General features: G+C 43.2%; 1 protein-coding gene and 1 pseudogene across 1 annotated transcript in view; both read left to right on the forward strand.

The window, feature by feature from the left end:
• Positions 1–2,795: 2,795 nt before the first annotated feature.
• CBL10 (calcineurin B-like protein 10) overlaps positions 2,796–27,782 on the forward strand; it is a 28,855-nt gene continuing 3,868 nt past the window's right edge. Inside the window, exons 1-8 of the mRNA XM_088948957.1 lie at positions 2,796–3,310; positions 3,427–3,598; positions 3,743–3,825; positions 4,896–4,955; positions 11,455–11,563; positions 11,664–11,716; positions 13,403–13,483; positions 13,574–13,686. Of these exons, the coding sequence (XP_088805083.1) occupies positions 3,248–3,310; positions 3,427–3,598; positions 3,743–3,825; positions 4,896–4,955; positions 11,455–11,563; positions 11,664–11,716; positions 13,403–13,483; positions 13,574–13,686 (734 nt within the window). The 5' untranslated portion in view covers positions 2,796–3,247. The remainder of the gene's footprint in view (positions 3,311–3,426; positions 3,599–3,742; positions 3,826–4,895; positions 4,956–11,454; positions 11,564–11,663; positions 11,717–13,402; positions 13,484–13,573; positions 13,687–27,782) is intronic.
• On the forward strand, positions 7,248–9,980 carry LOC148846969 (cellulose synthase A catalytic subunit 4 [UDP-forming] pseudogene; annotated as a pseudogene).

Here is a 27,782-nt window from a genome sequence, read left to right on the forward strand (position 1 = left end):
TCTATGATACATGCTACAGGAAAAGGTATGATACCAAACAATTTTAAATAATCATTGAAACCATTTGCGCTAATACCATGGAATCTAAGCCGACACGACGAGGTAGTGTCTTGTGAAAACGATATCTCACCATTAAAATCAGAGAAAGTTTTTAGATATTTGAAAAAAAAAAAACAGTGTATACTACTTTAAAGCTTCATTGCATAAGACATCAACATGAATATAGAGTAAAATGGTGATTGCAACCAAATGGGTTCTAGTATTATTCTTCTTCTTTTCTTTTTTGATGGAATAGGAATATAAAACAGAAAACCAATTAACAGGCAAAAAAACATATAGTTTTCATTTATTTACTAAACATTTATACTTGATTTATTTATAAAATCGAGAAAAGTAATAATAAAATTATTTATTAACAATTAAGCACTACATCAACATAACAATGAATAAATGCCTAATCTTGAAACCTTTCTCCAATAGTAGGCATACACATAAATCAAGGCCAACTTTTGCCAATCTCTATACATGCAGATCGACATGATGGACTAAATGATGAAATAGCACCTATGTGGCATTGTTTATTAAAAATGCCCATGATTCCAAATACCACCTAATTAGTTTTATGATCAAAATTGACAAGTCACTGAGCGACAAAGTTTGCTTCTTTGAATGCATGATTGTAGAAGATGGTAAAGTTGTTCTAGTTGCATTCTTAATAGCATTTCTCTCCTTCAAAGATAACTAGGGGTGAGAGAAAAAAAAAAGGCAAAAAATAATCGGTTCAGTAATTTGGAAAAACTGAAAGTATTGATTCATTTTCAGTTAACCAAACCAACTGACATACATATTATATATATATATATATATATATATATATATATATATTTATTATATATAATACTATAAAAATAAAAATAAAAAACTGATAAATCGAATTACTTGTTAACCGAACTGATTGAATGATTAATCGGTTGACTTTGATTTGGTTTCACTTATCCGCTTTCCAAAAAACTGATACCACGAGTTCGGTTAAAAAAAAAAAAAAAAGATCTATGATTAATCGAACCATGAACACTACTATTGATATCTATAAATGCTAACAGCCGAAGTTTTCAATTTGAGATTTGTTTCTCACAATTAATTCACAGCCAAGTAAGAGAAAGGTTACCAACGCGCGGTTAGAACATGCTGACGTCAGTGTGAGGAGCCTACATGCTGTTAATTCAGTGTGATGAGCCATCTGTAAAAAACATATCGGGATTCGGGACACGAAGTTTTCCCCCATAAAAGTGATAAAACCATGTAGTAGCAAAAGGAAATTCATGTGCACTTTGATAAGTTCACATGGGTGGGTTTGTTTATCAAAATTGATTGGTTAACCATATTTTTTCGGCATCATTGATTTTTCTTTTTTTAATACCACGTGGATTATTTGCCATTTTTTTATTGGATTATATTTGTTGAAATTGATACGAGATTTTGATTGATTACGGCACCTCTTTGTGACCATAAAAATTGTCCTAAATAAAATAATAAAAATAACACCGCTTGGATATCTCTCATAGAGTTTGTTTTAATATATCCATTATCTTTCTACAAAAAAAATTTGGTAAAATACAAAATCCTCCCTGAGTTTTCTAGCAATCATAAAAACCTTTATTATGTTTATACTTCAGCAAAAGCCTCCCTTGTATTTTTTAGAAAATATACAACTTCCTTCCTTTGTAGACAGAAAAGGCGACCTGGTGTATTTGTTTTTTTTTAAATACCTATTTTGCCATCCCTCCAAAACACTATTCATTTTATTCCTAAGAAGTAAGAACTAGAGGCCATCGACCTTTCATTGCATGCCCATGGCCATGGTTTCTCTTTAATAGAATCAATTTCCAAGAGCTTGAGATATGGTCTATTAATCTATCACCCCCATTCCCTCTCTTCCTCTTCAGACATAGTCTATAGGAAAAACAAAAGTTTGTAAGTTGGGGTTGCTTTATAGGAAAAACGAAAGGTTGCACTTAGGCTGCAACTCGTTACAGTATTCAAATGGCCAAATGGGTATTCAAGCCTAAAATAGCTAATAGTTTTGCTATGTTTTTCAAGGGTCAATGATGAATACCTTCTAAGTGTAATTTCTAACCACTTCATGATTCAGTAATGGGTTTGACATTAAGCTTAATTTGACTGATGGGTTTACTTCGAATAATTCAATTTTAAGAAGAATTTTCCAATACAAAGTTGAAAGGGGATTCATCTCATGGAATTAAACAAAATCGATGGATGCCACAAGTGCTATTGGGATTCGATTAGACATCTCTCATCACTACTCCAACTTACATAAGGTGTGCCATCGTCTTCCACCAATCATGTTTTGTCTCCAAAATTACCCATTTTCATGGACATTCAACTTGTACATGCTTGACAGGTATAAGCGAAATACCTTGAGACACACTCGAAACAAACTTGTTAACTATATTAGCTATCGTAGTAGTCTTCTACCAATTATTTGTCCCTACAAGTCTAATCTTATCCGATATTAAACTTTGGAATTATTGGCACAAGACAAAGAGGTCGAAATGCAAATTGTGTTAGTTAAATACCTTGAAACACATTCAAGCTGGCCTCATTGTAGTGACTGGTGAGGCCGAGATACCACCATGTTTCTCATTTTCCTTATGTGGTGGTGGGTGTTTGTGAAATTGCAGGCAAAGAAGGAATTGACAAAGACTCGATCGAGTGGAGATGGTGCATGAGATTAGGAAGGCAAAAGAGGCAAAAGCCGAGATGTAGCCAAGGCCAAACAGAAGGTCGAGACATTAAAAGAGAGAAAAATGATGACTTTGGTTTTTCGTTATTGGGAAGAAAATGAACAATGTTTTTAGAGGAAAGTTTAATAAATCTACATCTAAATAGATATGCATAAGGGTAAAATAGGCATTTTCAAAAATCATACACATTATTTCGGCTTTTTTGTCTAAGAAGGGAGGTATTGCATATTTTCTAAAAAATACAGGGGAGGTTTTTGCTAAAGTATAAAAATAAAGGAGGTTTTTATGATTGTCAGAAAACTTAGGGGAAGTTTTTTGTATTTTACCCCTCAAAAAAATAAACATTCATCGTCAGGCTAAACTGTATAAAAAACGCTAATGAAATTCAAATGGCGCCACTATTATTGTCAATCGAATTAACGCACACGCATCTTAAAATGGAGTAGCAGGACAGGTCTGGATTCGAGTTGTTGCAGAGAGAAATGGCGCGAAGGAATCACGGCAGCAACAGCACCACCACCACCATCAACAACAGCAACGAATGGGTAATCATTTTTTTCTAATCTTTATTTATTCTTCGTCCTCAGATTCTAATCCTCCTGATCTTTTTTGTCTTAATTTTCTTTTTCTTTTTCTTGCTAATTTTGTGGGCGTGGAACAGACGTCGAGCTTTCTATCAATGGGGGAGCGGCTATGTGCGGCTTTCATACCGTTTATCGCGTTAATTGAAGTACTCATATTCGCTGTGGCCGATTGCTTCGATTGCCACCCCAACAACAAGAAGCCTTCATATAGATATCATGACCTTGCTCGCTTCGCAAAGAATACACCATGTTCGTTTTAATTTCCCCCCTCTAATTTTTTTTCTTTTTATTTGCCTCCTAATTTTCTGTTTAATTTGTGGTTATTTTTCATTTAGGATTCTTGCATTTTCTCTTCGGCCTGATCATTTTTGTTTTTGGGTTCCTTTATGATAGTTACCGTGAACGAAGTGGAGGCCTTGCACGAGCTGTTCAAGAAGCTCAGTAGCTCCATTATTGACGATGGCTTAATACACAAGGTAGGTACAAAGATTCGCATCTGAATCATCCACGGATCAATTTCCAACTTTCTTTTTTTCTTTGCTATGGTAGATTTTCTGTTACTTTTAAATTCTCAGGAGAACTTCCTGGACACTCAGAATCTAAGTTCCAAAGAGTGCAAGTGACATATTCTGTGTTTGTGTGGATATTCCATTTCTTTTGGAGAATTTCCTGCCTTTTGAAATGCTTGAATTTTGATGGCTTGCTTTTAATTATGCGTACTTATCAAATATGACAGCTCTGAAAATCCTCCTGTTTAGTAAGAGTTATTTGGAGAATTCTGGGTCTTCTATAAACCTTGTAAGTCCCTTGTCGTGATTAATGGGGCTATGGGCTTGAAGTTGCCAATGACTAGCCACTCTCCTCTTCATGGTAATGGATTATTAAGATAGGACCTAATCTAGATGATGTTATAAGTTCCATCTCATTTGATTTTGTCTTGCCTCAATACACGTTTTTAAGATAACACTAGAAATAAAGAAATGACATAATAGTGGGCAAATACAAAATAATACATTCATATATACTATATGTACAGAACTCCCGCCACTGTGATCATACTTATGGTCACCACCACTGATGAAGTAAGCAATTGGTTAACCATAAAATAGGAGAATCTAGATTCACTAAACACAATTTCAATGCAGAAATAAATACACTATTCTGTGTAATTCAGTTTTTGAACAAACACACATGTTGTAGGTGGTAAACAAACTTCAGGCCCATGTAGCATAATTGAAATGAGAACCTGGAAACACATTTTCATTGAGTTGTCGATGTCATTTGAACACTGTAGGATTTATCAAAACCCACTGAAACCATTTTATACTCGTTAGCATCTTATAACTAAAGTATAGGAGCTGCCCTTTACCTTGGGCTAGATTTGCCAGTTTTTACTCTGATGGCATACCTTGATCCTTTTGTAAGTGTTAAGCGACTTTCCTGTATTTACTTTGTATGCTTTTGCAAACCTTGTCTGTCTCATATGGTTATGTTTAATGCGTCATATCTGTTTACTTATCAAAAAAGCGTCTTATCTGTTTTGTAGGAAGAGCTGCAGTTGGCATTATTCAAGACTCCATCTGGTGAAAATCTTTTTTTGGATAGGGTAAATCCATAAAAACTATTCTATCATTATTTTTAATATTTCCCTTTATAAATTCATACCAAGTGGCATCATGAGTTTCTGTATTTCTTCCGACCATGGTTGATTCATGGAATCATGGCATGTTGATTATGACATACATGTAACTTGGTGCAAATAGAAGGCTCTGATAGAGCAAGGGGAAGGCCTAAGGGGACTATGTATTAGTGAGAATTCAGAATTTATGTAGGACTTAAAACTTGAATGAGGACATGGCTCTTTATAGAATTCAATGGTAGAACAGAATTAATATAGCTAACCTATAACAAAAAAGGATTTATATAGCTAATACCAAATAGTAGGGATTAGTCTTTGTCAAGTAGAGCTTCAGACATGTATGCATGCATGCTGCTGGAAAAAACTTAGATTTACTTTTAGGGGATGCAATTCTGAGTAGGGTGCCATTGCCTGGTAGAATGGTAAAATCTTGGGCTGACAAGCATGACAGGTTTGAGTTTGAGGGTAGCCTCTTCATTACAAAGACTCATGAGGTTACCCAGTCCACCCTTCCAAAGACCCAAGATCACTGGAACCATCGCAGGGTTTATGGCCTTATGCATCGTGATTCTGTTTCATGGGAAGGACTTTTTTGGATGTCAGTGAAGTCCTAACTCCTAAGTGACATCATGAGCCTCTAAATTTTACTGCATCTTGGTCAATTCATGGGGTTATGGCATGTTGAACTACAGTTTATGTTGCTGGAAGAACTTGGATTTTCTTTTTGGAGGCATGATTCTGTTTCTTGGTGAAGCCATGTTAAGGATATCAACAATGTTCTTTAACACACAAGAATATGGATATATTCAGGAACCAGCTCTGAGTTCAAACCTAGTAGAATATACAAGTTCCAGCATTATTCTGAGATAATTTTCTCTATATATTCTTCTCTTTTTCCTCTTTGATGAAATAAATGTATTTGTCTGATTTATGTGTGGATATGACACCTCCAAACTGATGGGTTAGTTTAGCCATGTAAAAACTTGGAATGTGTATCAATACTTTGCACTGTGCACATAATTTCTTTAACATCCTGATCATGTTCCAATCTGAAGTTGGCGAAAAAAAAAAGGTTGCACTAGGCACTCTTAGATAAGGTGTCATGACAAAGGACATGTAAGGTAGCAACACTTTGGTTTTCCTGTTTTTAATTTTCATATTCTTCTCAATGTCTTAACATTATTTATGTCCTTTATAGGATTTTTGGCTTTAGTGACTCTTGGACTTTGCAAAAGGGCCAACTTCCCACTCAAACTATGGTGAAAAGGCCATTTTAAGACAAAAACAAATTACATTAGAGATGCCATTGACAGTTCTGTTAAAGAAAACAAAAAAAAGGCTCTTTCGACTCATTTTCAAGGGAAAAATAACATGTGGGTCCCAATTAAATACCCACCTCTTTCTCTCCCCTCTTCTCTTCTCTTCTCGTTTTTTTCCCTTTCTCTCCTCTCTTCCACCCAATCCCCTATTCTCTACAACTAAACCACAGGACCACCCAGGAATCCTGTAACCTCCAACTCAAAGTGATCTCTTGCAGGCATCTTAAAGCCTTCAATTTCTTCCAAAAGTTTTGCGCCTATGCTGTCATCTCAATTGTCAACGATGAGTCACAACAGAAGCAACCACTGCAGATGCAGAAGCATAAAATACCAATTAACAGAGGAGACGAAAACCCCGAATGGAATCAGAGAAGTTCGTGTCTTGTTCAAACATCTTGTGGTTGAGTTTGATGGAGCCATTAGATTCATTAGTTATTAGGTCGATCTGCCAATGGAAAACAAATCGAATTTTGAATATCTCTATTCATTACCCAAAGATAAATTATGTATCTGTTATGGATGCCTTCCTCAGGAAGACGTACCATCGCCGCCGGCAGCAACAGGCCCCGGGCCCACCGCCAGCAGCAGCAAGGATTCAGTGATGCTCATCCTACCCAGTTCGGCAACAACAGCCTTATCTAGATTAGATTAGCTCATTTTGCTTGTTCTTATCTTATTCTATTGTTCTTATCTTATCTTGTTAGTAAGTTGTCAGATTGGATTAGTTTATCTTGTTGTCAGATTAGGATTAGTTTATCTTATTATCAGATTAGGATTAGCTTATCTTATCCTTAGCAAGATAGAATTGGAAGTCTCCCTATTCAGCAAGGAGACTCCCTAAGATTAGGACTCTTGTAATCTCTTATTTAAGGAGCTGCTATCAGTCAATAAAGATATCGAATATTCAGTTAAAAGAAGTGAGTTAGGAGAGTTGGTGATCTCTTGAACAAATCACCAAAGGCACCAAGATAGGGTCATCAAGAAGGGACAAGGGAAAATAGGAGGTTTTCCCCGTGGACCGATCCGTGACGAGATCTTATTTCCGGGCCCATAACAACTTGGTATCAGAGCCTACCGTCATGGGAGATCTGGAGCAGCTATCATCCAAGGTCCACAAACTGGAGCATAGGCTCGTGGAAACTCGCGTGGAGGTTCGTGAGGTCAAAGACGATGTCCGGGAGCTGCGACGCTTGTTGGAATCGTATTTCTCTAACAAGGAGAGTGATCCAGAAGGGGCTGTAACCACAAACAGCCGCCGACCAGACTTGACGGAATCGTTTGGCGAACAGCAAGTCGTCGCCCCGGTAGCCGCAGTCATCCCCAAGTACAGCAGGCTGGAATTCCCGTCGTACAACGGCAACGGAGACCCCTTAGGCTGGCTGTATCGCTGCGAGCAGTTTTTTCGGAATCAACGGACAAATGACCGGGATAAGGTAAATCATTCTATATTGCTAGAAGAGGATCGTGTTAAAGCAGAAATAGAACGTGCCAAGGCACTAGTAGATTTCACTACATTGCAGCTTCACAATTTGATGTATGAGAAAATTCATTTTGGGAAAGCCATAAAGGTGCACAAAGATTTCAAGTCAAAGTATCCGGATATTGAACTTGTGCCTGAGGAAGAGTTTTTCAGTTCAGCCCCTCAAGATATTAAGGGATCTGTACTATCAAAAGACAGTGCACATGACCTGATGCTAAGGCGGCTTAATTTTGAGCTTTTCCGGCGAAAAGAACTCTGCAAACTTCATGAGAAACTGGAGCAACACAATAAAAGCCTTATGGAGATCATTGCACACCGAAAGAAGTTCCTTTCAAGTCTCCCGAAATCTCTGAAGAAAGCATCCTTGCTTGTCCAACACCAACTAGGGGTTCTGCATACAAAGAAATTAAGGCAGCATAATTTAGTAGAATTACTGCCATCTCCACTCTATGTGATTTACAGCAAGGCTGTAAGGGAAGCCATGTGCTTTCTGATGGATCCTCAGCTTGGAAAGAAGCTAAGTTATGTCCAGTTTCCATAGAGGTTCGACGGTATTGATCGCCACGATAGATACGCTAATCGCAATATAGTGTTCCTTGATATCAACAAGAAAGGCTTGGATGGGATCCAAGGACCAGTCTACGTTGGAACTGGTTGTGTCTTGAACAGGCAAGCATTGTATGGCTATGACCCACCAGTGTCTGAAAAGAGACCAAAGATGACTTGTGATTGCTGGCCTTCTTGGTGTTGCTGTTGTTATGGTGGATCAAGGAAAAAGTTGAAATCAAAGAAGGGAGAAAGAAGTTTGTTTGGAGGGTTTGACAGCAAGAAGACAAAAGTGATGGCAAAGGACTATTTCAAGAAAGGCTCTACCCCTATCCTTGATCTTGAAGAGGTTGAAGAAGGGCTTGAAGGATACGATGAGCTAGAGAAATAATCTCTCATGTCTCAGAAAAACTTTGAGAAGAGGTTTGGACAGTCACCTGTCTTCATTGCTTCCACACTTATGGAAGAAAGTGGTCTTCCTGAGGGTACCAACAACACAACCCTCATTAAGGAGGCTATTCATGTTATTAGCTATGGCTATGAAGAGAAAACTGAATGGGGGAAAGGAGCTTGGATGGATTTATGGCTTAGTCACAGAAGACATATTGACAGGGTTCAAGATGCACTGCAGAGGATGGAAGTCAGTGTATTGTGTTCCTAAACTAGTTGCATTTAAAGGTTCAGCTCCTATAAATCTTTCAGATCGTCTGCACCAAGTTCTCAGGTGGGCTCTTGGATCAGTTGAGATATTCCTTAGTCGGCATTGCCCTCTATGGTATGGCTATGGAGGAAAACTAAAATGGTTAGAGAGGTTGGCCTATACTAACACCATTGTTTACCCTTTAACTTCCATTCCTTTGCTTGCCTACTGCATCATTCCTGCTGTCTGTCTTCTCACTGGAAAGTTCATCATTCCCACTCTGAATAATCTTGCTAGCATATGGTTCATTGCCCTCTTCCTATCCATCATAGCCACTGGTGTGCTTGAGCTCCGATGGAGCGGTGTTAGCATTCAGGATTGGTGGTGCAATAAACAATTCTGGGTGATAGGAGGTGTCTCAGCTCATCTTTTTGCCGTCTTCCAAGGCCTTCTTAAAGTTCTTGCAGGAGTTGACACCAACTTCACTGTAACTTCAAAGGCTGCAGATGATACAGAGTTTGGGGAACTGTACCTCTTCAAATGGACTACACTTCTCATTCCTCCTACGACACTGATTATCTTATGGTTGGAGTTGTTGCTGGAATATCGGATGCCATTGACAATGGTTATGGCTCATGGGGCCCCCTATTTGCGATTGATGGCTCTCAAGAAAGACCTCAGAACAACATCTTATGCAACTTGTTTCCTGATGATACTGGTATTGAGCTTCCCCATCAGTCAGCTAAGCTCTTTGTTGGTGCTGCTGTTAAAGTCTTGGTAGAATGGTGTAATTTACCTTCGGCCGAAGCCACATGGCTCCCATTGGCAGAGTTCCCAGGCCACATATCCAGATTTCGAGCTTGAGGATAAGCTCGTAGTCTAGGAGGGGAGTAATGTTATGGACGCCTTCCTCGGTAAGACGTACCATTGCCGCTGGCACCAACAGGCCCCGGGCCCACCGCCAGCAGCAGCAAGGATTCAGTGATGCTCATCCTACCCAGTTCGGCAACAACAGCCTTATCTAGATTAGATTAGCTCATTTTGCTTGTTCTTATCTTATTCTATTGTTCTTATCTTATCTTGTTAGTAAGTTGTCAGATTGGATTAGTTTATCTTGTTGTCAGATTAGGATTAGTTTATCTTATTATCAGATTAGGATTAGCTTATCTTATCCTTAGCAAGATAGAATTGGAAGTCTCCCTATTCAACAAGGAGACTCCCTAAGATTAGGACTTTGTAATCTCTTATTTAAGGAGCTGCTATCAGGCAGTAAAGATATCGAATATTCAGTTAAAAGAAGTGAGTTAGGAGAGTTGGTGATCTCTTGAACAAATCTCCAAAGGCACCAAGATAGGTTCATCAAGAAGGGACAAGGGAAAACAGGAGGTTTTCCCCGTGGACTGACCCGTGACGAGATCCTATTTCCGGGCCCATAATAGTACCACTACGGGCACCTGGAATTCATTATCCAGCCCCAACAGAGGTTTATTACCCAGTCCCAGCTCCACCTCCGCCACCTCATCCTATTGCTCATTATCATTGCTCCTCCACCACTGCCTTCACCATCCTTGTTGTTGGTATATCCTATGCCATTGAAGTGGTACAGATTGGGATTAGGAGGATATAGTTGGGAGGGCACTCGGGGATGGTAGTGGGCAGTGGAATAGGGGATTGAAGGAGGGGAGGGGAGAAAAAGAAGAAGAAGAAGAAAAAGGATGTGAAGGAGAGAGAGAGAGAGAGAGAGAGAGAGAGAGAGAGAGAGAGAGATTGGTGGGTATCATTTGGCTGTGGGAGGACACTTAGGGACGGTGGTGGGCAGTGTAGGGGATTGGGTGGAAGGAGAGAAGAGAGAAAAAACAAGAAGAAACGAAAGAGGATAAGAAAAGAGGAGAGGGGGGGAGGGAGGGATGGTAATGAGCAAAGTTAAACGGTCACTAGAGCCAAAAATCCTTTATTTTTCATTGTCATGTCCCCTTGCCTTGATTTCCAGAGGTTGACATGATGAACAATTATGGACACTTGAATACTTGGCACCCCTGCCATGTATCAAGGTAACAGTGGTAACCAATCTTCAATGCTTAGCCTGAGCATGATAAGGTAGATTAAAAATATGTATGGCACGCTTGCATGCACTTTGGAAGTTAAAGTGTATAATGGCTTCTCTTCTGTAAATGAAGAGCTGGAGGTTATTATTTCAACTTCCAGCCATGTTTCCTCCCTTCTTTGGGATCTAGACCAGCTTCATACTTCATATCTCAGTTATAAATTGGAATTTGTTTCTTATTAATATGCACACATGGTTCCTTGTTATCTAGTCATATTACTTCCAGATATGCAACACTATCCCAAAATGTATCCTTACAAATTTGAAATTGTTTATTCTTACATGAAAAAAAAATGTAGGCAAGAATATTTGTATAAGTTTGCCCTTTTGGCTTCATGATGTGCTGCATTTATCTACTATTTTCTTTTCCTTTCTAGGTTTTTGATCTTTTTGATGAAAAGAGAAATGGTGTTATTGAATTTGAAGAGTTTGTCCATGCACTCACTGTCTTCCATCCTTATGCTCCTTTGGAGGACAAAATTGATTGTGAGGGTTCCTGAAGTCCCTTCTTTGCTTGTTTATATACAATTGAAATATATAATTAATTGGTATAACACCTTCAGTTTTTTCTCTGAAATTCCTGCAGTTGCATTTCGGCTGTATGATCTAAGACAGACTGGGTTTATCGAGAGGGAAGAAGTGAGTATCTTGACATGCATGACACAACTTTAGATGTTTTTTTTTGGGTAGCATAATTAGATTTGCAGCAACACAACTCAAAGGTGTAAAGTTTGAAACTTTGAATACTTGGATTTGCACTGTAATGCAAAAGGGAGGGATACTGAATGCATGTTTTTCCACTACATCTATTATCATTTTGATTAATTTACTTGGAGACCTCAGTTTATGAATTACTTACCTATGGGTTGAAATGTGTAATTTGTTTCTAATTCTTGGTTTACAAGTGAGTGCCAAACCTGTCAATATTGGGGAACTTGGAAGGGCACTTCTAATTGGAACAATGGATCTACAGTTGCTTATCTATGTCTTGGCGTGATTTTTGGCATTTTATCATTCTATAGTACAGATATTTGATGTTTTGTCCTGTACTTAGCCTCTTTCTTTTCTCAGGAAAATGGTTCTATAGGGCATCCCATGTATAAGCCCCTTGGAAACCATTTGATTTGATCCATTTAATACCCATTGGCATGAATACCCTCTTACTTTTTCCATAAGTTCATTCCTAATAAGATCAGAAGGGATTTTTAATAAAGGGGAGAACAATCTTTCATTAGGCAAACCTTGATGGTGTAACCATAGATGTAGATATTATCCTTTTCCATAAACCAATAACGTTATTTAGTTATCTATCAAAAAAAAAAGTTTCATAAGGCAAAGGCATGAGATAGTTGTCAGGACCTCTAGATGTGTAGGGATGAAAGTTTCAAACTTGAGACTTAAGAGTCAGGTGACCCCTGCTGTTTGTTGTGTGTGTGTGTGCATTGGTTCATTGTGTAAGCATACTCATATGTCATATGACTTTAGCTCCTTGTTCAACTTTTTTGATTTTGATCAACAGAGCTTCTTTTTTCAATTCCATATATTAACTAGAATATAAAACTTCCATACCCTTTTAATATCACCTTTTGGTTTGTCTCCCTAGTGTGTCAATAAATGTTCTACACTTGAATAGATTTGTGCTGTGGAAGGGAGTTTTTTTCATTAAGGGATATTAGTTGTCTCCCTGGAAGCTATGATCTGATTTTATGCTTCACATCCCATTGTTTTGGCTTCATCATGTAAGGGAGGCAGTGTTACAGCATTTGATTCCTTTTTTTTTATCAGTAAAAGAGAATTTTGTTTAAAATAGGTTAAGACAAAGTTTTACAACAGGTAGATGTGAATGTTGTTTCCAATTAGTACATATTTCTGTTCCACTTTACAGCATTTGATTCTTTACCTTGCATCCTCTATTTTAATTGTTCTGACAAGAAAAAAAAATCCCATCATCTTAATAATGTTTGCTCAAAGAATTCTATTTTCATTTAGTGAAGAACAAGGTTCAAAATGTCGATACATCCAATACACAGGAAGGGGTGTATTGAGACTTTTTACCTTACGCTCTTTTTTTTTTTTTTATCAAATTTCAGTTTTAGGTCTGTTTTTATTGTTTAATCAATAATAAAAGCAGTTTCCTCAGAACACTTTTAAATAGGTGAATTGAAAACTCAAAGATACAATAAGATACACGGGGTTGTGATAATTTTAGTTTTTCTTCACAGATTTGTTGTCCATCATATATTCTTTCATCCATATCATTTTCATTTTGCCATGAATATTTTTAACCTTGTGAAAAATTATTTTACTAAGCTATTACTGTTTCAGGTTAAGCAAATGGTTATTGCTATTTTGATGGAATCAGAAATGAATCTGTCAGATGATCTTCTTGAAGTTATTATTGACAAGGCATGGGTTCAGCCAATTTAATTTTCCTGTTTTATTTTTGTATAATCCTTTAAGGGCTGTAAACTTACTACATTATCAATTTTTGGGCAGACATTTGAAGATGCTGATACAGACATGGATGGAAAAATTAACAGAGAAGAATGGAAGGCTTTTGTTCTTCGACACCCCAACCTTTTGAACAATATGACACTACCTTATTTGAGGTATACCACTTGTTTTTGTCTTATTCTTTTTTTTAATTACTATATAGCATGTAACTACTGCCTTTTTTATTTTTAATTTTTTGATGAATGAGGAAATATTTTTAGAGAAGGGAGAATAAATAGATACAAGAGACTCATGGAGAGGCATGAGCTGCGACCTCTCCAAACAATCAAAAACTAAAACAGATTACAACTGTGCCTAGTACAACTGTTCCCTATTTGCCCCTTGCTTGGCTAAATAATCGGCCATAGCATTAGTTGATCTTCCCATCCATTGTATTCTGACACACAGATTTCTTGTCAGCCACTTGAATTTTTTAAGTTCATTCTTAAAGAACCAAACCAGCCTTTGGGTTCTGTAGCCACCCCACAACCACCTTGGAGCCATCTTCTATTACTAGCTGTTCCCCTCCTAGTTGTACTGCAAACTGTTGTACCCCTTGAAGGGCAGCTAGAAGTATCACCCTGGTGGAGTCCCATTCACCTAAAGAGCATAAGAGAGCCACAGTACCACTTTCATTCCTTAGAACCCCTCCCATCGTAGAGAGACCTGCGTTACCTTGACTACTGCCATCAAAATTTAGTTTCAAAAAGCCTTCAGGAGGGGGTACCCAACTCATGTACACCTTGATTTTCAGAGAGGAGCTGCTTGCTGCTGCTGCCCAATGCCTCCAAAGATCATTAAAAGAAAATTGGTGAAACAAGTCCAAGGATTTCAGCCACGAGATAGTCCTATACAAGATACACTCCTTCGGTTCATGTTGGCTTTTCTCCTTCTCTTAGAATAACCTGGCATTCCTTTCTTTCCACATTGTCCATAGCAAAGCTGCTCTTGCACACATCCACATTATCCTTCCTCTTCATTGGTGCCAAGCAAAGGTATGTGGGTCAAAAAGCATGCTTACTTTTGCTGGCCTATTCCACTTGCACCCAAAATCGAGAAGAACCAATCCCACAACTCTATAGTAACAGAATGGGAAATTAGCAAATGGTAACAATCCTCACCATGAGATCTGCAAAAAGTATACTAATTAGGTGAGATGCAAAGATAAAGTCTTCTCTTTTGTGGATTATCCAAGTTGTTTACTTTCCCATAAAACACTTCCTAATAGAATGCCAAAACCTTGGGGGGTACAGGCCTGCACTAAACCTCCTTAAAAGGGAAAGACTGTAGAGACAGAACAGCAAAGGGTCTTAAAGAAAGAAGCACAAGAGAAATAACCCAAGAGCAAAGGTGTCCAAATCCTTTTGTCTGGCACCGTGGGATCCAAACAAAATTTTTCAAGAAGACTTAATAAGCGGGCTAGACTCTCAATCTCTTCATCCCTTAAGCCTCTCCAGAAACCAAAATCCCAAACTGGTGCAAAAGGAGTTTTCCTAATGGGAAAAAAATTTTGATACAGGCTCTTTTTTTAAACCAAGAGATCATAAATAAGGGAGGAAAGAGGTCCTTCAAAGGAGTCTCTCTAACCCAAGTATCTTCCAAGAAAAGGACCGAATTACCATTACACACATCATACCTAACAAAGTTGTGAAGTTAAGGGAGATTATTGTGAATTGCCTTCCAAGGTGTTGCCCAAGTTGCCCACCGAGAGATCCCAACATCCCATCATGCCACAATCTTTCTCTCTAATGACCATCTCCACAACCACTTCCCCAATAATGTTGTATTATTTTGCATTATATTCCGTATTCCCAAACCTCCTCTTTACTTCTCCACACCACCTCCCACTTTAATAGATGATCCTTCCTACTTTCCCCCAGCTCCTAAAGGAATTCCCTCATTAACTTCTCCAGTTTCTTAGCTTCCCTAGAGGGTACCTCCTAAAGATAGACAGAAAATAGGTTGATAGGTTAGCCAGGGCAACTTTAATCCAGGTGGCTCTACCCCCAAAAGATATATAATTCTTCTTCCACGAAGCCAATCTCTTTTCAAACTTCTCTACAAGCAGGCACTAGAAACTACTCTCCCTAGGGTTTGCCCCTAATGGGAGTCGGGAGTCCCAGGTAGGTCATAGGCCAGGTAGAGATAGAACACTCTAAACACCCCGCAGACTGCAATAACCTCCACTTCTCTATTTTCTAAATTTACCCCTACAACACTACTCTTTTCAAGATTGACTCTCAAATTGGAGATCCTTCCAAACCTTTTCACCAATGTTAATTCTCTAACCATGCCTATTTTTCACCCATTTACTACTCCATTAACCAAAATAGAGAAATGACTAGAGCCGATACAACCACGAATCCACTTACACTACCTTTCTCCAGACCCATAGTTTCTCAATACTTGTAAGAGGAATTTCTAATCCACTAAATCATAGGCCTTTTCCAGACCAAACTTACAAACAAAACCTTTTTTCTTGGATCTTTTCATTTACTCCAGGCAGTCATTAGCTACTAGAATCTGGTTTGTAATTTGTCTCCCTTGTTGTACAAAGGCCCCATGGGATTTGTTGATTAAGGAAGGAAGAACTTATTCTATCCTCGAGGACAGAGCCTTAGCTAAGATTTTGTACATACTAGTCACCAAGCTAATTGGTCTAAAGTCCTTAGGATGAATAGCATCAACCTTCTTAGGAATTAAAGCCAAAAAAGTAGCATTAACTCCTGGGCTTACTATGTAATTATCTGCATCTAGGCTCGATGCCTTAATCCTATCCTTCAAAAACACTGCCCTTTTAATCTCCTCTTCTTCAAAACTTCTTTTCATCTCCCAAACTTGGCCATCCAAACCTTCCAAAGGTAATCTCTCATTCAAAGGTCTTCCATAAAATGATTTGAAATGATTAACAAACTCTTGGTTGGTAATTTTATACCCTTCTAATTCTAATTTGGCTACAAAATTTTTCCTTCAATGCCCATTTTCCAAATCATGGAAAAATCTGGTGTTCCCATCACCTTGTTTAATCTACTAATGCCTTGATTTCTACCTCCAACAAATCTCCTCCCTTGACAACACATGTTCCAGATCCTTTTTTCAGCCGTCTTCTTTGCTCTCCATCTTGTTCATTCAACAACCCTCGGAATTCCTTCTCATCCAACTCTTCAACTTGAGTGATAAGGTTCAACTTTTGTTCCTCCACTCTTCTGAAATGATCTCTGAGGGCAGCTGGAGCCAGAATCTGGGAAGGATTTGCAATTGCTCCTGGAGAGGAAAAGTTAACATTCTCCAATTTGCAGATGACACTCTTTGTTTTCTTTACGCTGATCCTGATCAATTAGAGGTGTTACTTGGAGTTCTTTGTTGGTTTGAAGTGGTCTCAGGATTAAAGGTGAATCTGGGCAAGAGTATGACCATTCCTATAGGACAAGTTGCAAATTTGTAGGATTGTGCTAGAGTGTTGGCTTGCAGAGTGGGTTCCCTCCCAATAAAGGATTTGTAGTTGTCTTTGCTTGGATTTAATCATTTTTTGCTGACAACTACCTTACTGTGTAAGCTTGGGCAGTGTTGTCTTTACTAACAAGGTAGTTGTCTTGACTTCACTGGCAACTACCTTTTCTTCTTCTAGAACAGAAGTTCTGTATTGAAACTATCTTCTTCCAACATGCCCACCTTTGTTTGCAAATCAACAATGCCCAAGCTTACTGTGCCATCCATGTCTGAATCTGAATCTTCACTGGCTTCTTTTTCAGACCATTCTCCATCTTTTAAGAAAGATCTTTCTTTTTATGCACATGGGATTTCATCTATCAGGTGAAAACACCTTCAATTTCTTTGAAGGGACCCACTGTAAGGAGCAATTGGAGAGAGACCTTGCTCCTGAGTTGTGGCAACTAGGTGAAGAACCCAAGGAAGACAACGATAGACTGTTTTTCCCTTCTAGCCTAGTTATCCCCTTTTTGTTCATGTGAGTCTTAAGTAGACCTGTTCATGGGCCAGATAGCCCGACGGGATGGCCCGACCCGACCCATTATTAAGTCGGGCTTGGTCATACTTTTAGGTCCGCAATATCGGGCTCGGGCTTTCTCAAAAAAGCCCGGCCCGAGACTGAGCCTGACTTGATACAATATATTAAATAATAAAAATATATTTTATTGAATAAAAAATACATACAATATTTTTTCTTTGTTCTTCTCTTTTTTTCCAAGTAATAGTGAGATGTTTATTATTTTTGAGTTTTGAAGGTTTTTAATATAAATAAAACACTTTTTTATTGAATAAAAAAAGAAAACAATTTTTTGTTTTCAAATTTCTAGTCGGGCTTGGGCTCGGGCTTGAGGCTTTATATGAGGGTCGGGCTCAGGCTCAAGACTTAGGCCCAATGGTTGGGTCGGGCCGGGCTTGGGCTTGGGCCCAATGGTTGGGCCGGGCTTGGGCTCAGGCTCAAGACTTAAGTGACTCACGTGTCTCCCCTATGGCTGTTTCAAAAGAGCCAACATGGGCCTCTTTTAATCCTTTGGCCCACGACCCAACTGAATATTCGTGAAACATGGACTTTTGTTCTTTTGTCAGCCCATCTTTGAAGACTGCGAACCCACATGACTTTATAATCTTGTGAGTTCAATCTCCGACTGGTCAAACTCTTTAGACCTAGTCCTTTCCTGAACCATCACCTCATCTTTGTTTAAAACTGCTAATTTGGTGCTAGTTACGACTTGCACAAAAGTCCAGCCGCCCTCCAGTCTGTTTCCTTCACCTGCACACATCAGACTTTCCCCTTGTTCTCTACCTTTTGGTTTCCCCCAACATCTGCATTCCCATTTTAGTGCAATTTCTATTCCTGTTAAACCAGCCAATCCCCTGGTGCCGCACAACTCTTCTTCAACCTTCTCATCTCCCTCGTTGTGAGCCTCTTTCCAAAGTAGAGCTTCAATGGATGAAGCCATCCAGACTGATACAAACTGATGAAGGATGATTTGGCCCGACCTCACAGTTATGCGACACGTGGCAAAAGCAACAGCTCGGCACAAAAGCAAGCCTAAGGCGTTTTCACCAAGAGGAGAAACCAGCGGACCGAACTCCCTACTAGGGGCTCGAACTCACCCTTGGCCCCAAACCGGAAAGTAATCCACTGGCCTGCCTTGCAACAGTTCGGGACATACCTCGCCGAACTGACCTGCCTTGCAACAGTTCGGGACATACCTCGCCGAACTGACCTACCTGGTAACAGCTCGGGATACACCTCGCCGAACTAGCCTGCCTTGTAACAACCCGGGATACACCTCGCCGAACTGACCTGCCCTATACATACCTCCGAACTCAAGACTTTGCCTTGCTCACCACCACACCTTCAGGGCACCAAAACCAAACAAACCGTACTATGCCTGACACTGAGGAAGTCCGTTCCCAAGGGCGCCGCACCTGACTGGCTTGGGATTTGACGCTTGACGGTCGCACTCTAAACGACCACCTGCCACCACCACCTGACACCGCCATCTCCAGTTAAAGAGGCGGTTAGGCAGTGGCGGTTCTGTCCCAGCAGAAAGGACGACGGCCGAATTGACAGACGTAAGGGTAATCATACCCGACTTGACAAGGGCCTCGGAGCGAGTGCGCGAAGTGATTATAAGAGCCCCCTGCCCCCAACGAACAAGGTATGTGAACTTTGCGCCATCTGGTCTACACTTTGCCTTTGAGAGATTACTGACTTGAGCTTCGGAGTTATCACACCGGGTTCCCCCCGGAGTTCTCTCATTTTTCCCATTTCAAGCTCCCTGACGCTCCAACTCAGAGGCGAGTTCGTTGACAGCTAAGACCGACCGGATTGCGCTCCATCAATTAGCGCCATCTGTGGGAACGCTTCTAAAAGCCTCCCTCTAAATCTCTTCTACCTACCCTTCTTTCAAAAACTCCAACACCCACTCCAACACCGAAATGGCCTCCTCCAGCAGTGCCGGACATGGAACCGAAACAGCCACTACCGGAGAGCAACTTCATGCTCTGGCGGTGTGCATTGGGCAGTTCACCATCCCCCCTTTCAGTGGATGGGATCCCAAGTTTGAATGTGCCACATGCAGTGGCACCTCTGAACACTCCCTCGCTGAACATCTCTCTCCCACTCCCCATCGAAACGAACTTTGCAGAACCAACTGCTGTCCCACTGGCAGCCCGCCAAAACTAGATAGATGATCTGATGCAATGCATGCGGGCAATGCAGGCCCAAATACAGCAATTCCAGCAGCACCAACTCCAGCAACACCAGGTGTTGCACCACCTCTCCCAACACCATTATCAACAACAATTCCCTCAGCTACCCTTGAACCAGCCGCTCCCCCTCGGCACCCTGTTTCAAAGCCGGTCAAGGTCTCCCCCCAAGGTGGACGACCTCACCAAGGAGAGGCTTCCCGACCGCAGAACCCCCCTAACAGTCAGGCCTCATCCCCGGGCCGAAAGAAAAGAAAGATCACCCATGCCTCGCAGCCCGCGGGTGGGTCAAGAACCTCGCCAACAAAGTCACCTCGGCGCTCCAAGCCCGAGTTCCCACTCACGGAGAACCGCTTCAGTGCCTTAGCAGCATGCCAGCAATCCGGGCCCATTGAGCTCGGCAACACAGAGGCAAGCAGCGGCAACACCAGGCCCAATCAAAGAAGGTGCCGGCGAAGTCGCTGAACTGCTACCCGCGTGCTACCCGAGCTCAGAGGCAAGGAAGAAATGAGCTCGAGCGAGGTAAAAACCGTCCCCATTCTCTCAGTTCTTTCCCCCCTTTCAGCAGAACTTTTGGCAGTCCCCTTGCCTAGAGATTTCAAACTCCCTTCTCTGGACAAGTATGATGGGTCCTTTGACCCCAACGACCACGTCGACGCGTTTCAGTCGCAAATGCACCTCGCTAGGGCAAGCGAGTCGTGCATGTGCGTGGCCTTCACCACCACCTTCAGAGGGGTGGTCCGCACTTGGTACCGGAACCTAGCTTCCGGGTTCGTGCAGATCTTCACTGCGCACTTTGTTACCAGCAAAAGGTGTCCGAAAACCGAGGAAAGTATCTTCGGGGTGATCCAAAGAGAGGGAGAACCCATCAGGAGCTACATCAAACGGTTCAATGAAGCATGTTTGCAGATCACTCGGTTAGACCCCGCGGTACAGCTCGCCGCGGCCAAAAGAGGAGTGACTCATAAAGAGTTCAAATGTCACATGGTAGCCAGCTAGCCAGCAACCATGGCCGACTTCCTCAAGCTCGCGGACAAGTTTATGAGAACAGAAGAAGAGATCAACCAGAGAAACGAAGGCGGGGTTGAAAAAGGAAAAAGAGAAGGCGAGCCCTCCAACCCCGGCGACAGAAGAGGCCACAACCGAGAGGTGAAGCCAAGCCAGTCGTCCCGAGCACTCTTAGCGGTTCGGACGGATTACATGCCATTGAACACAAGGCGGACCGAGATCCTGATGACGATCAAGGACGCCCCTTACGTGAAGTGGCCACCTTGCTTGAAGAGCAACCCCAATGAGAGGAACATAAATTTATATTGTAGTTTTCATAAAGATCACGGTCATAGCACCGAGCAATGTAATAATCTCCGCGATGAGATAGAAGGACTCAACCGTCGCGGGTACTTAAGAAATTTTGTACATTATGACAATAGTAATAAAGCAGGTCGGCAAGGGGAACACGGGAAGGATGTCCCTGAGCCGAGCAACAGACCGGCCGAAACCTTGCAGCGACCTCCCCCAGAAGAAAGGCCAGTCCGGGGAACCATCCACGTGATAGCGGGCGGTTCGGTGGTGGCAGGATGCACTTCGGCGGCAGCAAGGACGTCAGTTCGCAAAGCAGCTCGAGAAGAGCAGAACCCTCCCAAGAGGCTAAAGAAGGAAGAACCGATCTTTTTTACAGAAGACGACGCGCGAGGTGTTCATTACCCCCACGACGATGCGCTCGTCATAAAGCTAAGGATCAGCGACTTCGAAGTCCGGCGCGTACTGGTAGACTCAGGCAGTTCGGCGGACATACTATTCAAATCGGCGTTCGACCAGTTGCAGTTGCAGAAAAGCAATTTGAAACCCGCTCACACTCCTCTGGTAGGCTTCAGCGGAGAGGAAGTCAGGCCCTTGGGAAAAATAACAGTACCTGTGGAAGTCGGCACATGGTCGTACGCGGTAAGACTCAACCACGATTTCCTGGTGGTCGCGACCCCCTCCCCATACAATGCCATAATAGGGTGACCAATTACGCATATTCTGCGTGCAGTGGTCTCCACCTATTATCTGGCAATGAAGTTCTTCACGGACTTCGGTGTGGGGGTAGTGCGGGGCGACCAATTTGAGTCCCGCAAATGCTACGTTGCCGCCCTGAAGGGAAAAACCAAGGCAGCCGACGATCTCGAACTAGAGCGACCTACGGAGCAGGGCGAGAAACGAGCTTCGCCCACTGAGGAAACAGTCGCCGTCTCGGCCTCGACTACAAATCCGACGCGAACACTACAGATCGGTGCCTCCGTCAAGGAGCCTTTGCGAATTGAACTGGTGAGTTTCTTACTCCAAAATTTAGACATTTTTGCATGGTCCGCGGTAGATATGCCCGGTATTGACCCCGACCTTATAACTCACAAGCTTAACACTGACCCTGTAGTCAGACCCATTAGACAGAAGAAATGCAACTTAGCCCCAGAGCGCTGGAGGGCGGTCGACGAAGAAGTCGAAAAGCTCCTCGCAACGGACTTCATAAGGGAAGTTCATTACCCGAGCTGGGTAGCCAACCCAGTGCTGGTGAAAAAAGCCAACGGCAAGTGGCGCATGTGCGTCGACTACACCGACCTGAACCGAGCTTGCCCAAAAGACTGCTTCCCCCTGCCCCGAATTGACCGCCTGGTGGACGTGACCTCGGGACACGAGCTTCTAAGCTTCCTGGACGCCTACTCATGCTACAACCAGATTAAGATGGACCAGTCCGACCAAGAAAAAACCAGCTTCATTACAGAGTTCGGCCTGTACTGTTACAAGGTCATGCCCTTCGGGCTAAAGAATGCTAGTGCGACCTTTCAAAGACTTGTAAATAAACTTTTTTGGCCTTTAATTGGCACGAAAATCGAATGTTATATAGACGACATGGTCGTCAAAACACAGTTTTCGCGAGAATTAATAAAAGACTTGGATTTTGTCTTCCAAATTCTGCGTCAGTATAACATGAGACTAAACCCAAACAAGTGTGTCTTCGGTGTCACCTCGGGTAAGTTCCTAGGATACATTGTCAACCGGCGCGGCATTGAGGCCAACCCGGACAAAATAAAGGCCATCATTGATATGAGACCACTTTGGAAAGTAAAAGAAGTTCAAAGACTAAACGACCACATAGCCGCTTTGAGCCACTTCATGTCCAAGTCGGCAGACCGCTGCCTGCCTTTCTTCAAGGCAATCAAAGGCAAAGGGTTCGAATGGACCCGAGATTGCCAGCTCGCGTTCGACGTGCTAAAGACTTACCTCGCCACCATACCAACCTTAGCCAGACCCGAGGAGGGCGAGGTCTTAGAACTGTACTTCTCGGCGAGCGACGAAGTGGTCAGTTCGGTATTAGTAAAACAAGTAGATCGGGTCCAGCGGCCCGTCTATTATGTTAGTAAAATTCTACAGGGAGCAGAAACAAGGTACCCGTAGATAGAAAAAATTGCCTATGCACTGGTGATATCAGCTCGGAAACTCCGCTCGTACTTCCAAGCTCACACCGTCGTTGTCTTAACCGACAAACCCCTAAGACAAGTTTTGCTGAAGCTCGAGGTCTCCGGTAGGCTGACGAAATGGGCCATCGAACTCAGCGAGTACGATCTCCAGTACAAACCCCGGACCGCAATTAAGGCCCAAGCTTTGGCAGATTTTATCGCCGAGTGCACTTTCAGCCACGAAGCCCTACAGGTCGAGCCCGAGGTCCCCAGTTCAGGCGAACCCGAAGCTCCCGTGCCAATAAAGTCTGAACCCCGTGAAGTAGCAGCCAGTGTGGCATCTATCCTGGTTAGGCAAAATGCGAACTGGGATGAGGAGCCCTGGATCCTTCACGTGGATGGTTCCTCGAACCAGCAAGGCAGCGGGGCTGGAATAGTCTTATGCGGCCTGGGCGGCACAAAATTAGAATACGCACTACACTTTGAGTTTGTGGCATCCAACAACGAGGCAGAGTATGAAGCACTGATAACCGGGCTGAACCTAGCGCGAAAGGTAAAGGCAAAGCACTTGGTCATCTGCAGCGATTCCCTGCTCGTGGTCAACCAAGTTACGGGCGAGTATGAAGCACGTGAGCTCTCCATGATCGCATATTTGGCGAAAGTAAAAGAGGCCCTGCTCAACTTCCAGTCACACTTCATCAGGAAAATCCCGAGGTCAGAGAACACTGAGGCCGACGCTCTGTCCCGGTTAGCCAGCACAAGTCACAACAACATGAGAACCGTGTACATAGAGGATTTACCTCGGCCTAGTATTCTCGGGGGGGCAGAGGTCGCTCCCGCCCTCGAAGCAGAGCCGAGCTGGATCGACCCACTCGCGAGCTTCTTGATAGATGGAACCCTCCCTACAGAACGCAATGCGGCCAAGAGGGTGCAGCGCCAGGCAGCCAAATACGTCATAATAGACGAACGGTTATACCGACGGTCCTACACGCTCCCCTACTTGCGTTGCCTGCGACCTGCCGAAGCCGAGTTCGTACTTTGCGACACTCATGAAGGCCTGTGCGGTGGACACTTGGGGGGTAGAGCACTCGCCCAAAAAGCACTTCGACAAGGATACTACTGGCCAATGATGAAGGCAGAAGTTGTCGAGCTCGTCAGAAAATGCGACAAGTGTCAGAAACACGCCAATATCCACCATCAGCCTGCTTTCGACCTCAAATACCTCGCTAGCCCGTGGCCCTTTGCACAATGGGGCATCGACCTCCTGGGGCCATTCCCGCCAGCAACAGGTGGAAGAAAATTCTTAGTTGTTGCAATAGATTACTTCACGAAGTGGATAGAAGCCGAACCTCTGGCAACTGTTACGGCCTGAAACATACAAAATTTCTTTTGGAAGACCATAATATGTCGTTTCGGGTTACATCGGATACTAATTTCCGACAACGGCAAACAGTTCGAGGATATCAAGTTCCAAGAGTGGTGCCAGAACATGGGGATTCGGCAAAACTTCACATCAGTCGCACACCCGCAGGCAAATGGTCAGACGGAAGTAATGAACAGAGCCATCCTGTGCGGACTGAAAGCACGTCTGGATCGTGCTAAGAGACTGTGGGCCGAAGAGCTACCAAGTGTCTTGTGGGCTCATCGAACTACAAAAAAAACCGCCACGGGAGAAACCCCTTTCAACCTCACCTACGACACTGAAGCAGTTATCCCAGCGGAAATCGAAGTACCAACATTGCGACTAGAAACATACGGCGATCGGACAAACGGAGATGAGTTACGTACCAACCTTGACCTACTGGACGAGGTAAGGGACCTCGCGCACATTCGGACAGCGGCCTACCAGCAGCAGGTAGCTCGCTACTACAATGCTAGAGTAAAGCGACGAAGCTTCCGAGTTGGCAACCTGGTCCTTCGTAAGATTATGGTGCCCGAACCTGGCGTGGGCAAACTTGGACCAAACTGGGAAGGGCCCTATAAAGTAAAGAGAGCGCTCGGGGGGGCATATGAGCTCGAAACCTTGGAAGGCAAACTAGTACCTCGAGCGTGGAACATCGTGAACTTAAGGCAATACTACCTATAAACCGCCAAGCGAAGTGGACGAAATCGCTATAAGGTCCTATGGGCCACGATGCGGAGCCAAGAGGAACCTCGGCGTAAACAAGCAAAGAAAAGTCAGGCATATTATCAGCTCGGCAAAAAATCAGTTTGCTGCAAAAGCCTTCACGGCAAAACAGGTCGCGGAAGTACAATAACCCGGACAAGTGGCATATTATCAATTCGACAAAGAATCAGTTCGGGAAAAAGGAACATGGGCAAAAAGATTTATCTATTCCGTTGCAAGAAACAGGAGTACATTGGCCATCAGAAGGCACTTCAAAAAAAAATAAAAGATTATCTTTACATGCCCGGAGCTACTTCTTCGCCATCAGAAGGCACTTCAACAACACTCGAAGGCCCTGCCTCTCCTTCAGAGTCCGGCTCGCCATCGGCAGCATTGGTCATCTCCTGAGTTATACGCGAAGTGGATATGGCACTAACATCGAGGTCGGGGTACGTGTTTCGGATCATCCACCGGCTCAGCTTGAACCCCTTCTGTAAGAATCCACCATCAGATCGTCAAAACGCGGAGAGGCAATATAGTCTTCAATAGCCTTCTTCTTGGCGTCTTCAATACCTTGGGAAAAAATCTGCGTCTTCTCCCTGATGTCCTATTGAAGATATTCGACTTGATGCTGCAAGTCCAACTTCAAATCCGCCATGTGTTTGACGACTACCCCCATGGCCTTGGCATCACGCTGAGACATCGCCTGCCTGGCCATGGCAACGCGAGCAGCTTCTTCGGCAGCATAAGTGGCCACCTCAGCGGCTCGGGTTTTTGCCTCGGTAGCACGGAAAGCCTCTTCAGCAGCATGGGCGGCAGCTTTAGCAGCTCGCGCCTCTCCACTTGGGCCGCTAAGGCGTGAATTGAAGAATTCACCTACCAAAAGAAACAAGTGAGCAACAACAGCAAAAGCGATAGAAAGTGAAGGCAGATGAAATCTGACTTACCACCATAGCGTGTGTTACGGCGCGGCATGCGACCTGATTCAAAGAAAGATCGGTCCATGTTGCGATCTCCTCGGGGAAAGTAGCCTCCCTACTCTTCTGAAGAGCATAGTTCGGCGTCAACACGCTCCTGAACTCCCCTTGAGCTCCCGAGCCCGAGGGCCCAGCTCGCGTATGAGCGGACCCAGAGTGAGCAGGAGCACTGGAGTATGCAGGAGCACCCGTATGAGTAGTCTTAGCGTAAGGTGCCCCGGTAGTTTCATACATCGGCGGAGTCACCTCGGGCTCCCTCGGTAGATCCTCCGGCGTGTGGCCTGGAACTTGAGGCTCCTCATCCGGGGGCAGCTCGGTACGAGTTCGCTTGGCGACCCGCTTCCTCCTCTTCATGCCCTGGAACAGGTGCCCCCCACGAGTTCTCTCCGCATCCATCACAACTGTAGAAACGAGTTCGACATCAGAAAAAATGAAGGAAAAAAGCAAGCAAGAAATCGCAGAACTAGAAACCTACCCGAACTCAGGCCAGCCACAATAAGCTTGGCCTCCGTCAAGTACTCGTGACACTTTAAACCTTGTCGTGCCCATTGCCGGAGGCCCTTCACCGCCTCTTTGTCGAGAGTGACACCAGAATCAGGAGCGGCCTCACCCCATCCGGTCTGAAAGGGCCATCCTTGCGCACTTCGCACACTGAAGTAGTCCCGCTTCCATGCCGGGACCTTATTAGGAAGATCGTGCAGAAGCTTAAAGCTCGGGCGAGGAGAAAGGTAATACGCCCGTCTTCCCCCAAGAAGAGAACCCGCTTGTCTCTTTTAAGCATCAAGATGGAGGAGAATATCTCTAAGTCTAAAGGGAAATTCTGCTCACAGAAGAGGGAGACTGTCCCCACTAGGTTCCGAATAGAGTTCGGGTGAAGCTGGCCAATGGTAACGCCAAAGTGGTTTTTGACTTCGACTAAAAGGGGGTGGAAAGGTAGTCGCAGCCCCGCGGCGAGCTGGTCTCGAAAAATCACGATCTCGTCAGGACCGTGTTCCCAAGGAAAACTACCCGAGGGAATGAAATATATATACCCCTCAGGCATATTGTAAGACATGAGTATAGATTGGAGCCCCTCGGGCGTCATGGTTGAGGGACCAAACCTATCTAGCATCCGACCTCGGCGAGAGGTAGACGCCAAACTGCCTGAAGCTGCTCGGCCTACGGGTTCATAGTCATCCTCAAGTTCCACCTCGGGATCACTAAGGCAGTCGGGGGATACGACTCGGTTTGTAGAACCTACATCAGTCCTACTTGAAGAGTCGTCTGAGCTATCAAAGCTAGACATCGAGGAAAATAGGTGGATTCAGGAAGGTACTCACCGGAAGAAAGTTTTTGAAGGATCCGGAGACGGGAACAAGCCAAAAAACCTTGGAGGCTAAGTACCAGCCTAGACGCGAGCTGAAAAACTTGGACGCGAGCTGAAAAGTTGGATGCGAGCTTAATAGGCAAACCGCAGAAGTGACAAATCGACTGGTCCCCACTATTTA

The sequence above is a fragment of the Nelumbo lutea genome, chromosome 6 (genome assembly GCF_056320005.1).
Source record: "Nelumbo lutea isolate HS-2025 chromosome 6, American lotus-T2T, whole genome shotgun sequence".
Classification (NCBI taxonomy): domain Eukaryota; kingdom Viridiplantae; phylum Streptophyta; class Magnoliopsida; order Proteales; family Nelumbonaceae; genus Nelumbo; species Nelumbo lutea.